The 13,538-nt window shown below is 38.8% G+C and overlaps 1 protein-coding gene across 7 annotated transcripts in view; it reads right to left on the reverse strand.

The window, feature by feature from the left end:
* Positions 1 to 881: 881 nt before the first annotated feature.
* Clock (clock circadian regulator) overlaps positions 882 to 13,538 on the reverse strand; it is a 191,857-nt gene continuing 179,200 nt past the window's right edge. For all 7 annotated transcript variants that reach the window (XM_023710915.1, XM_023710913.1, XM_004627517.2 and 4 more), the window contains 2 exons: positions 9,380 to 9,665; positions 882 to 7,165 (listed from right to left, as the gene is read on the reverse strand). In XM_023710915.1, the coding sequence (XP_023566683.1) occupies positions 6,986 to 7,165; positions 9,380 to 9,665 (466 nt within the window). In that variant the 3' untranslated portion in view covers positions 882 to 6,985. The remainder of the gene's footprint in view (positions 7,166 to 9,379; positions 9,666 to 13,538) is intronic.

Consider the following 13,538-nt stretch of genomic DNA (forward strand, 5'->3'; position numbering starts at 1 on the left):
TCTCAAAGGATAGCTTTGAAAAACAAGTTTAATCAATGGTAATACCAAATAAAAATGACACTATTTGTAATAAAATGATGCACATATTTTATATCCTATTTCCAAACAGTTCATGAGAACCTAGTATTAGCACCGTTAAAACAATTCATTTTCCTTCATTTTGTTGTTTTTTTTTGTGCTATCGGGGATCTCACTTGGGACACCTTATACTTGCCAGGCAGGTGTTTATGCCTTCTGAGCTATATCCCCAGCTCACTGTCCTTCATGCTTAATTTGGCAGAATATAATACAAGGTCAGTGCTTAGTTTTTAAAATTAATTTAGATTTCAATTGTTTGCTTTAGAAAAAAAGAAGAAGGCATTCTTTTTTTTTGTGGAACTGGGGATTGAACTCAGGCCCTTGTGCTTGCCAGGTAAGCACTTATTCCACTGAGCCATCTCCCCCACCCCAAAAAAGGCATTCTTAACTCAAGATCATTAGCCATTTACAGCTCCACATTTTGCAAGGAAGAATGATGGGCTACACCTACTTTTTAAATTTAAAACCAAGAACCAAGCAGTAAGGACAAACAGCACAGTAAGAACCACACAAAACATGAAAAATTTGGTGCATGTTTTTACAACTACTAACTGAGGTTAACAATTAAAAATTTACAAAGATAAAACTTTCTTATTTTGCACTAACTTCAGTACAGCACTGATTTAACTTGTCTTTGGGCTTCAATTTTTACATAGAGTGAATATGAAAGTGCCATATTGAGGCCTTTCTCCAACTTAAACCATAGTACAATAGATTTCAACATAGTTCTAGAATGCTTTAAAGTACAGCTGTTTGGCTGACATTTTAAAAAGGACATTTCCTGGACAATATATTTTCTTTCCTTTTTTTTTGCTGGAACATGATTGTCTAGTTATGATACATCAATTTGAAGATAACAGCTTTTCCTACATTTTAACTTAGTACTGGTACAACCACTGCCAGCAGTGACCTAGTATCAGTACAGGCCAACTTAGAACACACAAAACATTTCTTAAAGCGATGTCACAGTTTGTTTCCTCAGATTTAAGTGCACATATTTGAAAACAGCATTTCTTCCAGTAAATCATCAGACATTTACATCATTAAACCTAACCTGTGGTTGATGTATTTCAGTTACCATTCTCTAAGGGATCCTTCTGTGTGCTTTACCTAGCCTGTGAGACTCGAAGCTACGCTGGGAGCTTTTAAGTGGAGGATTGCACTCCACTGCGTGAGCAGGAAGGATCCTCAAAGGTCTAGGCTTCAGATGATCGCTGCTTTCTTGGACAGCGCTATGTATGGAGGTTTGGTTTTTAAAAGAACACTACTAGTATATAAAGACAGCCAACCTTCTAGAGGATTTTTCCCTTTAAGGACTTCAATATGGATATGGTAGTGACAGCCATTAGAAGATGTTGACTGTTTTATTACTATTTTCGGAAACAGCAAACCTGAGGCAGCATGTGCCACACTGGCTCTGCCATACTGGCCTTTGGCTGTGTGTGGGAAGTGTTCATACAAAAAGTGCCCATAAAACAGAAGGCAGCAAGTGAAAATAGAAAGGTTGGAGCTGTGAAGCGGGGCTGTGTGAAGCAGAGCTGGAAGGAGTTACCTTTTAAAATTATTTTCTTAAATGAGTTGAGAATTGGGGTAAAGTGCAGGGGCATCTGGATTTGGGCCCTCTATTGACATCTTGACGTGAGACAGATTGACTGACTGTGGAGTCAGCAAGAGACACTCCAGCGAACAGTCAGTTCTTCAAATATAAGATGATGCAAAACAAAACCACAAATTAAATACACAATACTGAGAAAAATTCAGACTTTAAAAAATATAAATAAATACATTTAGCCATTTTATTCAAGAAACCCAGAGAACTGCTTTCAAAGCAATTGCTTTCAACCACTTTCTAAATCCTCTCATAAATACTATTTTGATTGTCACTTAGTGCAGCACCTCTGTTTGCTGGTGGTGGTGACAGAATTTCACTTAGTAGTCTCCTCAGAAACTATAATTCTTCCTATTTTACTAGGGAACATTTCCCTGGGAAAACCCAGGCAGCTTATAAATCATTCAAATACTCAAAACCTGTAGAGTATTACCTAAGAAAACCAAGGAATGTAGTGTTATGACAATGGGGAAAAAATGCAAAACAGTCACATGGGGAAAAAATATTTTAATTTTTAAATTTCCAAGTTTGCTTTATTTCTTGTGATCTGTTCAACACTTTTAAATATCCTAAATTAATAGCTATACCAACATAATTCATCCCCAGTGTTTCCACAGGGATGAACATTAAAATAAGACCAAATTATATGTTTTTTTCTTCAACCAAAGGAGACATCTCAGTCCTTTTTGTGCTTAAATATTACAAAAACAAGTCAAATGGAAATGCTGAAATCACATGCCAACATTTCAGGGCACATTTAAAACACTCAGTAATTCTTGAAATTATTCTAAAATATTACTACCAATCACTTTTAGATCAAATCTGTGCATCTACTCACATGGATGCAATTTTCCTAGATCTCTGAAAATGAACGGGCTCATTGGTCTCTTTTGGTGTCCACACAATAGGCAAGATAGGTTTACAATAGTGTTTAAATGGAACTAGGCATCTACAATCTCCTGACTCCACCACATTCAAAACAAAAGAGTTCATTTGGCTACCTTGAAATCACTCCCATAAACCTACTACGGTTCACTGGATCTAAACATTTCTCAGAAATGTCATTTATAATTTCACCAAGTGATGATTTGGGGATCCTTTGGAAATGGTTAATGCCTAAGATAATAAACTTTATCAAAATGAATAATTGCAATAAAGTGCTTGTTACATTTGAAAATGATGCTTTTAAACTGTGGTATGTTGTTTTACGTGTGTGCTATACCTCCCATAAAGGATCCCCAGGCATGAGATTCTGGTCTTCTCACTTGTCTCAAAAAGCAGCAGCACTATCTTTTGGTAGGCTGACAATAGGCACATTACCCATGCGGATGAAGCTACACTAGGGCTATGGGGGGGGGGGGGGGGGGGGGGGGGGGGGGATTAGAAAAGAGGGAGGCATGTGGAGGGAATCTACTATACTCAGTTATATACAAATATATTAAATATGCTATAAAAATAGTCTTTTCCTTTGCAATTACTTCAGAGGCTCCTTTTAGAAGAATGCTCCTCCAATCCAGACAAACTTAAAAGGTCTCCTCCAATTACTGTATTGTACTATTAAAATGGCAAGTGCCTTTGTGCTGTTTCTTCACCAATGAAATGTTCCATCAGCTTACTCCTGGCTAAATGCACTCAGCAATATTAATATCCAGTGTTTATACCTTCTGTGGATTCCTGTGGGACTAAAAACAGGACCACAGATGTTGGAAAGGTTATAGATTTGAGTGAGTTTTACACAAATGTTCAACAAACCTTCAATAACCAAAGAAACAGAAAAAAGAAATACAAAAGTAAAATGCTATCTGCATTCCACTTAAAAGTTTGCCTCGACAAAGTGGAAACATTTTTCAACACATGGAGTAATACTCAGTTGAAAAGAATTTCCACCTGTGTAGACTGCTAATTTAAGGGTCCCTCTCTAAGGCTTCTTGAACAAGGGTTCATCTTCCTTCAACACAATGTCCTTTAGAGAGCTGGACTGCTTCAGTGCTCCTGACTTCAAGAGACTGCTTTAAGGCAATGACCAACCACTATACCACACATCTAAAGAATCCTAACTCCCACAACCGCACTGTAACGAGCATCCAAATTCACTGGCATCCTTTTGTTACTAGCACATTCCTAAGCCACATCTAATTGACCAACCAGAGCATAGCAATAAAATAGCCCCCTGAATTTAGGATGGAGTTGGGAAACCAATTTACTTACATGCTACTCCCATCCACCACATCTGCTTTTTCTCCCATATTTTCCACTTAGGAAAAAGAAAAGTATGCTTAAGTGTCTAGGTTCTGGTTTGACGCCACTCTCAACAGCAAATTTCTTAACCCTTGCTGGTCTCATACTTGTCACTAATGCCGACTCATCCCAGGCCTCAGCAGTCCAACGCAAGATAAGTGTACAGCAGCTAGCATTTTTCCTTTAAAAAGTGTCACCCAAAATAAAGTGTTTCTAAGAAGAACTAAATCCCTTTGAGAGTAATGTGGGGAGAAAACTTTTAAGAAGCTGAATGGTGTTCCTATTTGGTACCTTTTTGTAGTTTTGATTTGGGATTTTAATTAACTTTGGCTATAGAAATGAATGAAGAACAGGCCAGTGCTGAAATCTTCATCTGAATGCTTCCCTCAAGGCAGAGAAGACGGACAAAGCTGCAACCCAGATTTAAGGGAAGCAGGAGGAAGCCAAAGGTAAAGAAGAGGCAGCTGAGGCTGGCTGTGTTTTTGGACAAAATTCTCCACAGACAGTAAAGGAAAAGCAGGCAGTTGCTTTTAAAATTTAGCTACACTAATTTCACACACGAAAAAGATGAACTGTGAAGAACAAGAATTATAAAGCAAAAGTTTGTTTAAATTTCCCAGATAGTTGTGAAGATGCAAATTATTTGAAGGGCTGGGGGCAGGAGAATGTGAATTTGTAGTAATCTACCTTGTGGCTTAGCTTAGGCTTTGCTTTTGTTAAGCACATAGTATTCACAGTTCATGATCTTTCTTATAAGTGTGGTACTTAAAAGATAAACCTTAATATAATACTTCTTCATATCTTTTTGTTAGCTCAATTCTTATTATTAGATATTGCCAATAAATAAGTGAGGCACAACTCAGATACACACAGTATAAGGAATGGCGTAAGATTGAGAAAGGCAATTTGGAAGGGGAGAAAAGCAACGCTGCTGCAGTGTTTTACATTGGTGTGCATGTCTCTATGCTCAGGTACACAGATCCTGACAACTACCCAACTGTTGGGAATCTGGGTAATCAGCTAGAAGAATACTTCTCTGATATGTTAATTACTGACTGGCATCTAGTCACACTTCTTTTGTAGAAGAGTAGGTACCAACCATCTTTGGTTATTTTCTAATTTAATTCAGACCACAAATAGCTTTTTAAATAAAAAAACAAAGTATATCCCTTAAGGATAATAGCAAAGCTGAAGACAAAAAGAATTGCCTTAGCGTTCTCAAGCCCTTAGCATTCTGCACTTTTTTCATTGCTCAAAACTTTTTCTGTTTAACAGCCTTAACTCTTATACATTTGAAGGTCAATTTTGGTTTCTTATTCTTATTTTCCTCTTGTTTCTCAGTAATAACTTCCTATATTCAAATAAGGAGTTTTCCTAATCTTTTGTTCTACAGTTGTAAATTTCATTATTAGTACCATAAAATTTAAAAAATATTTTTTTAAGTATATGTAACTTGTGTTGGAATTTATTACCTTTAGAATGTAATATTGCCAGGTGAAATCTTAGTGCATGTTTAGAGAGCATGTGAGTTACAGTGAACTGGTGTTGAAATGAAGGCAAAGCCAATTCCTGCACCTTTTTGTAGGAATAACATCACATTGAGCAAATATTTACTCAAGTGACTATTTAGCTTTAAAGGAAGATGCTAATTTAGGGAACTATCTGGGATCACATTAATAATTGTGATAGCATTAGGTGGTCATTTTATTTTTTATTTGTCTTCCTGTTCAAGAGACTCACAGCAGTCTTCATAGGGACTCAGGAGAATAATGACACAGACACCCACATGCTATTAAAAATGTACTAAGGTTTCAAAATTGCTACTGAAACCAGACAATGAATTCAAGATGGTGATTTATCACCTGAATTAAAATCAAGGCACTATGGGTTTTTTCCCCCCTCAAATAACCCTGAATCATTTCTGACTAAAATAAGCATTGAAACTGTGAAGGATAATAAAAAGATTCCAACAAATCTTAAAAGTTAAAATTCTCAGCATTGAGAACATTAAAAAGTGCCTAAATCTTGTGTGCAAACTTTACTTCTATAACTGAAACATTCTTGAAATTACTTTCAGGCTTGTTGAAAACCATTTACATAAATATTTCCAACTATGGAATACATCAAAAAATGTGATCAAACTCCCAACCATCAAAATAAAAGCAGTGCAAATCCTATTTTCAAACATATTTGAAAAATAATGAAATGAGGGATATCTATTAATAACTTGAAAAATTCTGTTGTATCAATAATTTAACCTGAAAAAAGAAGAGATCCATTCCCAGCAGCACATCAGACCTCACTGAACAAACTGTGACATCACAGCCAAAGTATGAACAAAAAGATTTGTGCCCCGGAAACATGAGTAGAATATTACTGTGTTGTAAACAAAAGGAAAAACAGAGGCTGATGTATCAGTTTGTACATGGTGTGGTGGGCTAATGAAATGCACTCCTAAGAAGAGTTAATGCTTTCATGCAGTGCACACATGGTTTGCTTTCTCTTCTTCATCCAGGCATATACATAGTTTTACAATACCTGTACATACAGCATTTGAACCCACACAACATTCTGAAAGTAAGTACAGTTCCATCGTTACGTGAAAAGGGGAGGGTTAGGGATGGGGGACACTTGATTCCTGGACTGTCTTCAATGGCATCATCGTAAGCAAACCCAACGTGGCAGCGATGTGTCCTTGGTAACACTAAGTAACAGGCACAGAACCACTAGAAGGTACTAACATTGTTAGTGCCTTTTTGTTTGCTAGAGATCATTCCACAGCTGAGCTTCTTAACATTTGGCAATATACTCCTTTTCCATGAAAAATACCTGGGCAACTGAAACCCTGTCAGAATTGGCTACGTCCCTCCAACCATCTTCCTGCTGGCTGGTGTTTAACATACAGCTAGGCAGCATTTTCCTGCTGACTAATCCAGGAACTACAACATTCAATACTGCATTGCATGAATCTGCTGCAACTTTTTCCTATCCTCAGTTCATCTGAGCAAGTCTTTCTGAACCATCCCTTCCTCCCTCGGCATCAGAGAGGAAGCATGAGTGCTACTGTGGCTGAACCTTAGAAGGATCGGTCAGACTGTCAGTCCTGTGACGACCAAGTTGCTGCACTTGCTGGGACTGCTGTTGCTGGTGATGTGACTGAGGGAAGCTGCTCTGCTGTAGTGGAAATGCAGCAGACAGGATGAGCTGAGTTGAAGGGTTCCCATGGAGCAACCTGGAAGCCTAAGAACAAATGGGTTATACAGCGTCACTTCACTCCATTACACTGTCTAGAAAAGATTTACTCAAGTGTCCACAGAGGCAAGAACCTTTAATTCTCATTTTTCCACTGTCATTTTTCCCCTTTAGAGATCTTACTTTTGGAAAATGCTTATGAATCTCTCTTTTTGAAAGAATAATAGTTTCACTTTATAAAGGAATATCTGGGCTAGAATTTCGTGTCTTGTTTTGTGACAGGGCCTTGCTATGTGGTTCAGGCTGGCCTTGAGCTCGCAATGCAGCCTGGGCCACCCTCACAGTTGCAGACGTCCTGCTTTAGCCTCCCACGTGCTGGGTTTAGACATGCACTATTACGGAAGCTGTAGTCTTTTACTTTATGTCCTCAGAGCTTGATTTTAATCAGAGTAAAACTGGAGCACAATGGTGACTGGGACATAAAGGTGCTGTGGCCTAACAGCCAGTGCTTCTGCACACAGGTCCACCTGCTGGTAAAGGAAGCAGCCAGCTGAGTCAGGCTGTAAGGAAACCGGATTCACTCTGAGGTTGCCCAGTCTACCAAAGTATGACTTGGTCAAGTACTTTATTTCTCTAAACTTTAGGTTCTTTGCTTACCAAATAAGAATAACAGTGTCCATTACATTGAGTTTTATAAATATTAAATACTATTGTTACTTAAAAGCATTATAAAAGTTGTGAACAAAATTGGAGGCTTATATCTTGTATGTAGTAGTGTGAGGTCACAAACAAAAACCAAAAGGCCAGATCTTAAACCTATCTCCAACAAAATAAAATAAAATAAGCTCCACAGTGATCACTAAGACTGTACTTATGCTTGAATATATACTGAATCTCCTAATTATATCACACGTCATATACCTGAAAAGGATGACATATGCTCAGTCCACGACAAATCAGTGCTATTTGCAGTCAAAATTGCTCCAGCTGGGCCGGAAAGGAAATAATAGGATTTTCCAGCAAGGACACTGAGGTCCAGAAACTGCCATTGCTAATTTCTTTGCTTACCACCCTGACCTAGGTGACTTTCTCCTACTCCTATGGATAAGCAGATCCTCAATGATTTTACCCCATGGTATACCTGTGCCTGCTCTTGGTTAATCTAAATGTTTATTACATTTGTCAACAGAGTAGTAAAAAATGACACAGAGCAATGTATCTTATGCTATGCTCAACAATTTTGTCTCTTTTAAATCATGAGGTCTAGACTACTACCACTTGCACTTTATGAGCTGGGTGTGGTGCCTTATACCTGATCTTAGTATTCAGTAGGCTGAGGTAGGAGGATCACTGGGAGTTAGAGGTCAGCCTATAAAGAGTTCAAAACCAGTCTGAAATGTATAGCAAGACCCTGTCTCAAACTCTCCAAGAAAGAAAAAAAAGTTTACAAAGTTTAAATAACTTATCCAAGGTCACAGTATGTGTTATAGCAGCAGTTCAATCTCAGGGCAGCCTGACTTTACAGCCCAACCTGTAACTCTGATGTACACTATATCTTCACTGTGTTTCTCCTCTGACATTAGTTTAGAAGAAAAAAAGCTCTAATAAATTTTAATCCAACAGAATAATATAAGAAAACATCTATGCCAGTATCGGCAAACCTATGGCACATGTGCTGCAGTGGGCATGCACAGAACTCTCTCTGGCATGCGAGTCATGTGCCCTGGCAACTGAGGACTGGGTAACAGTTGTTTTTTCCTAAAATCAAACCTCAGCATTCAGGTTAAATTGCACTGTTGACCCTTTAAGATAAGTAAATTGGTTTGGGTTGCATTTGGGGCACTTGGTCTCTACAATGTTAACCATCACTGACCTATGCTAATAAAGAAGTCCTTCTTGATAACTCTGCCTAATACAAAGGTGTATGATGGGCATCTACAAAGGAAGAGGAAAGAAGTCTTTCCTCCAATTCCAGAAACTGAAGCCCAGGACAGAAGTCTACAAATGTGCCCTTTGGGCAACAGGCTACTCACTGTATTCAGCAATTCAGGTAACAGGGGTGTGTTCATGGTAGGACTAAAATTCTCCCAAACACTCAACAGGGAAGAGAAAAACTATTGGTCAGGATAAGCATTCTATCTTATAGACTTAAATCCATGAGCTTTTATGGAGTTTTCAGATCACTGACAGATCTGTTCATTTAATCCCTAACCCCATTATACATCAATGGGTTTGAGACAACCTCTCCAGGGGAATAATTACCTGTAAAAATTGCTGCTGTGGTTGGGTCAACTGAGCCTGAGATGGTTGCTGAACTGAAGGAAGCTGCTGCTCCTGGGTGCTCTGTTGCTGCTGCTGTTGTTGCTGCTGCTGCTGTTGCTGCTGCTGCTGTGTTACAGACAATGTCTGTGCCTGCTGCTGTTGTGTGGTGAAAGTAGGATAGGCAGTCACCACCTGACCCATGAGCATAGTACTAGGTACCATGACTGCCCCACAAGCTACTGGAGCAGTCACTAATTTGGTCACAAGTTGCTGACCTTGAGAAAATCTGTTAGAGAAAAAAAAAGAAAAAGTCAGAAGTACAAGGTATACAATATAAAAGGCAGTGACTCGAACATTTATCTAAAACTGTACCCAGTGATAATTCCAGTTTAATTTTATACAAGTGCCGTTCCCATTCTGTTTCTGTCTTTTAAAATTTCTTTTGGGATATCAGCAAAATGAAATATACATATAGCAAAATTGATACATGACAACAAAAACACAAGACTAACAAAATTGAACTTTAAAAGCATTGACACTCAGAAGAATGAAGTTAACTGTTACATCATATACAGAAATTAATTAAAAATTAAACAGGAGCTAACACTATAAACTCTTTGAAGAAAACAGGAGAAAAGTTTCTTGACAATAGACCTGGCAATGATTTGACAACAAAAATACAACTGACAAAATAAAACAGATAAAACGGATCATATCCAATTAAAAATTGGGGTATCAAAGGACAAAATTAACACAGTAAAAAAGTAACCTGTCATTGGGAGAAAATGTGCAAATCATGTATCTACTACATCTGATTATCATAACACATACAGAACTATTATAATCAATCATTAAAATTTGACATAAAAAGAGATATACAAATGGCCAATAAACATGCAAAAAGGTACCAACATCACTAATCATTAGAGAAATACAAGCCAAAACCACAAGGAGAAAGCTCTTTATACCCATCAACATAGCTTCTATAGGAAAACTGAACAAGAAATACCCAGTGTCGGCAAAGATATGGAAGAATTAGAGCCTTTGTGCAAAGCTGGTCAGAATGTGAAGTGGTTCAATCACTATGGAAAACTGGATGACAGCTTCTCAAAAATTAAAAAATATCACCTCATGAAGCAATTCACTTCTGCATATACAATATGAAAGAAATGAGAGAAGGGACCTGTATTCATAATAACCAAATGGAAACAACCAAAGTACCCACAGACAGGTAGAATGGGTAATTAAAGCACAGTCTATGGCCTAAGATAATGGTGCATTATAGAAACTTAAAAAGGAAGGGGAGATCCAGTCCTAGCCCAGGCCCTGTGAGTGTGTGGTAGAGCTTCCGGCTACCCTGCGCCAGCGGGACCTACCGGTCCAAGCCCAGGTGCAGCATGGGTGAGACCCTCTTCCACCATTGGGACCCCCACAACCACTCTGCAGCAACCCCCCCACCCCGCCCGCTGAGTAAGAATTTCTGCTGCGTTCTGGGGACCCCTAGATCCAGTCCTAGCTCAGGCCCGGTGAGTGTGTAGGAGAGCTGCCTCTCCTCCCACTCCACCTTGTCCCCTCCAGGCTCAGCTCAGGCCTGGCATACAGGCCTGGGGTGAAACTTTGCAGCTGCAATCTCTGCAGAGAGAGTAGGGGGCAGAACCACCCAGCTAGTCCAGGAGCAGGACATCTTGCCAGAGGGGCACAACAGGTTCACTCCCAAGGGCAGCAGCAGGAGGGAACTGAGCACAGCAGCCAGACCCAAGCCAGACACAGCTGGATAAATCCAAACTTCGTAGATCTGCACCTGAATTTCAGTAGGTGCTAAGGCTATAACTGCACCAAAGCTCTACAACAAAGGTCAGAAGACAGTGCTACACAAAATGACAATGAGAAGGAGCAAAATAGAATCTCAGACCCCAAGCCCACCCATAACAAGTGCAGAGGACACTAACACAGAACAAACTGGAAATCACACAGCTGAAATCAATGAATCAACAGCTTCTGAAATAAAGAAACAACTGCAGAAAGGTATAGAGAAACTTGGATTGGATATGAAAAATAAATCCCTGAATTAACAGCATCTGCAGTAAAGAATCAAATTCAGAAACATATGGAGGAAACCCAATGCCCACACAGAACAAGTGCAGAGGACACTAGCTCAGCTCAAATGTATGAACTAATAGTGTTGATAGTAAATAAGCAACAGCAGAAAGGTATAGAGCAACTCAGAGTGGAATTCTTTTCTGAAATAAAAAAAGAACTCTCAGAACTCATAGCATCTGAAGTAAAGAATCAACTACAGAAACATAGGAGGAAATCCAATCTGAAAAAACACTGCAGTAAAAGAATTAATAACTGCTTCTAAAGAAGACATTGATAAAAAAAATAGGGGAGATTAGAAAAATGAAGGATTCCTTGAATGAGCAATACAGGAAAGAAATAGATCGCATGAAGCAGAGTCAAAGAGATATAGAGGAACTTAAAATCTCAATCACAAGCTTGCAAAACTGTTTGAGTGGATGTGAAGACAGAGCCTTTTGGTTCTTTGAGCAGTACCATGGCAGTAAGCAAGAACAAGCGCCTTACGAAAGGTGGCAAGAAAGGAGTCAAGAAGAAAGTGTAAGTGCCGACTGCTATACTTTCCCGCTCTTTGGGGTCTACTGGAGCAATCGGATGGGTTCTCAATGGTGGTGTGCTCCCAGTGGGTTGATCCATTTTCTAAAAAAGACTGGTATGATGTGAAGGTGCCAGCTATGTTCAACATAAGAAATATTGGAAAAATACTCATCACCAGAACCCAAGGAACCAAAATTGCTTCTGATGGGCTCAAAGGTCGTGTGTTTGAATGAGCCTTGCTGACCTGCAGAATGATGAAGTTGCCTTTAGAAAATTCAAGCTAATTACTGAAGATGTTCAGGGCAAAAACTGCTTGACTAACTTCCATGGAATGGACCTCACCCAGGACAAAATGTGTTCCATGGTCAAAAAATGGCAGACCATGATCGAAGCTCAAATTGATGTCAAGACTACTGATGGTTATTTGCTTCAACTGTTCTGTGTTGGCTTTACTAAAAAATGCTACATTCAGATATGGAAGACCTCCTGACACTCAGCACCAACAGGTCTGCCAGATCTGGAAGAAGATATGGAAATCATGACCCGGGAGGTGCAGACAAATGACTTGAAGGAAGTGGTCAACAAACTCATTCCAGACAGTATTGGGAAAGACATAGAAAAGGCTTGCCAATCTATCTTCTTCATGATGTATTTATCAGAAAATTAAAAATGCTGAAGAAGCCCAAGTTTGAATTGGGAAAACTCATGGAGCTTAAAGGTGAAAGTAGCAGCTATGGAAAGGCTAATGGAGATGAGAGTGGAGCTAAAGTTGAACGAGCTGATGGATATGAACAACCAGTGCAAAAATCCGTTTAAGATCCAGATTTTTAATAGTGATAAATAAAGTCCTATTTGTGATGGAAAAAAAAAGTGAAGATGAGTTTCAGATCTTGAGGACACTGGTGCACCTAGTGAAAAGGTAAGAAAAGATCTCTTAAAAACAACAAGGATGCAGGAAAAAAGTAATCACTTGCAAGACAATGTAAAAATGAACAATGTGAGACTAATAGGTATCAATGAGAAAGGAGTCATTACAAATGACATTAAAAAAATATATGCAGAAGTAATAGCAGAAAACTTCCCAAATATGAGGAAACAATCTGACATCCAAGTAACCGAAGCATACAGAACACTAAGTAACCTCAACTCCATTAAAAACACACCGAGACATATAACACTCAAGATCCCTGAAATTCAGCTCAAGAATAATATACTGAAAGCCACTAGAGAAAAGAAGCAGATCACACTCAAAGGAAAACCCATCAGAATTATGACCGACTTTTGTTCACAAACCGTGAGGGTAAGAAGAGCATGGAGCAGAGTACTTCAAGTCCTCTATGAAAACAAATTTGAGCCCAGACTACTATAGCCTCCAAAACTTTCTTTTAAGATTGATGTAGAAGTGAAATAATTCCATGACAAAGAGCAACTAAAGAATTTTATGATGACAAAGCCAACACTACATAGGTTACTGAAAGATGTTCTAGAGGGACCAAAAATGATCAGAACTCCACGAATGAGATCAGAAGAAACCAACTAAATAGGG

The sequence above is a fragment of the Octodon degus genome, unplaced genomic scaffold (assembly GCF_000260255.1).
Source record: "Octodon degus isolate 3935 unplaced genomic scaffold, OctDeg1.0 scaffold00019, whole genome shotgun sequence".
NCBI classification, from domain to species: Eukaryota; Metazoa; Chordata; class Mammalia; order Rodentia; family Octodontidae; genus Octodon; species Octodon degus.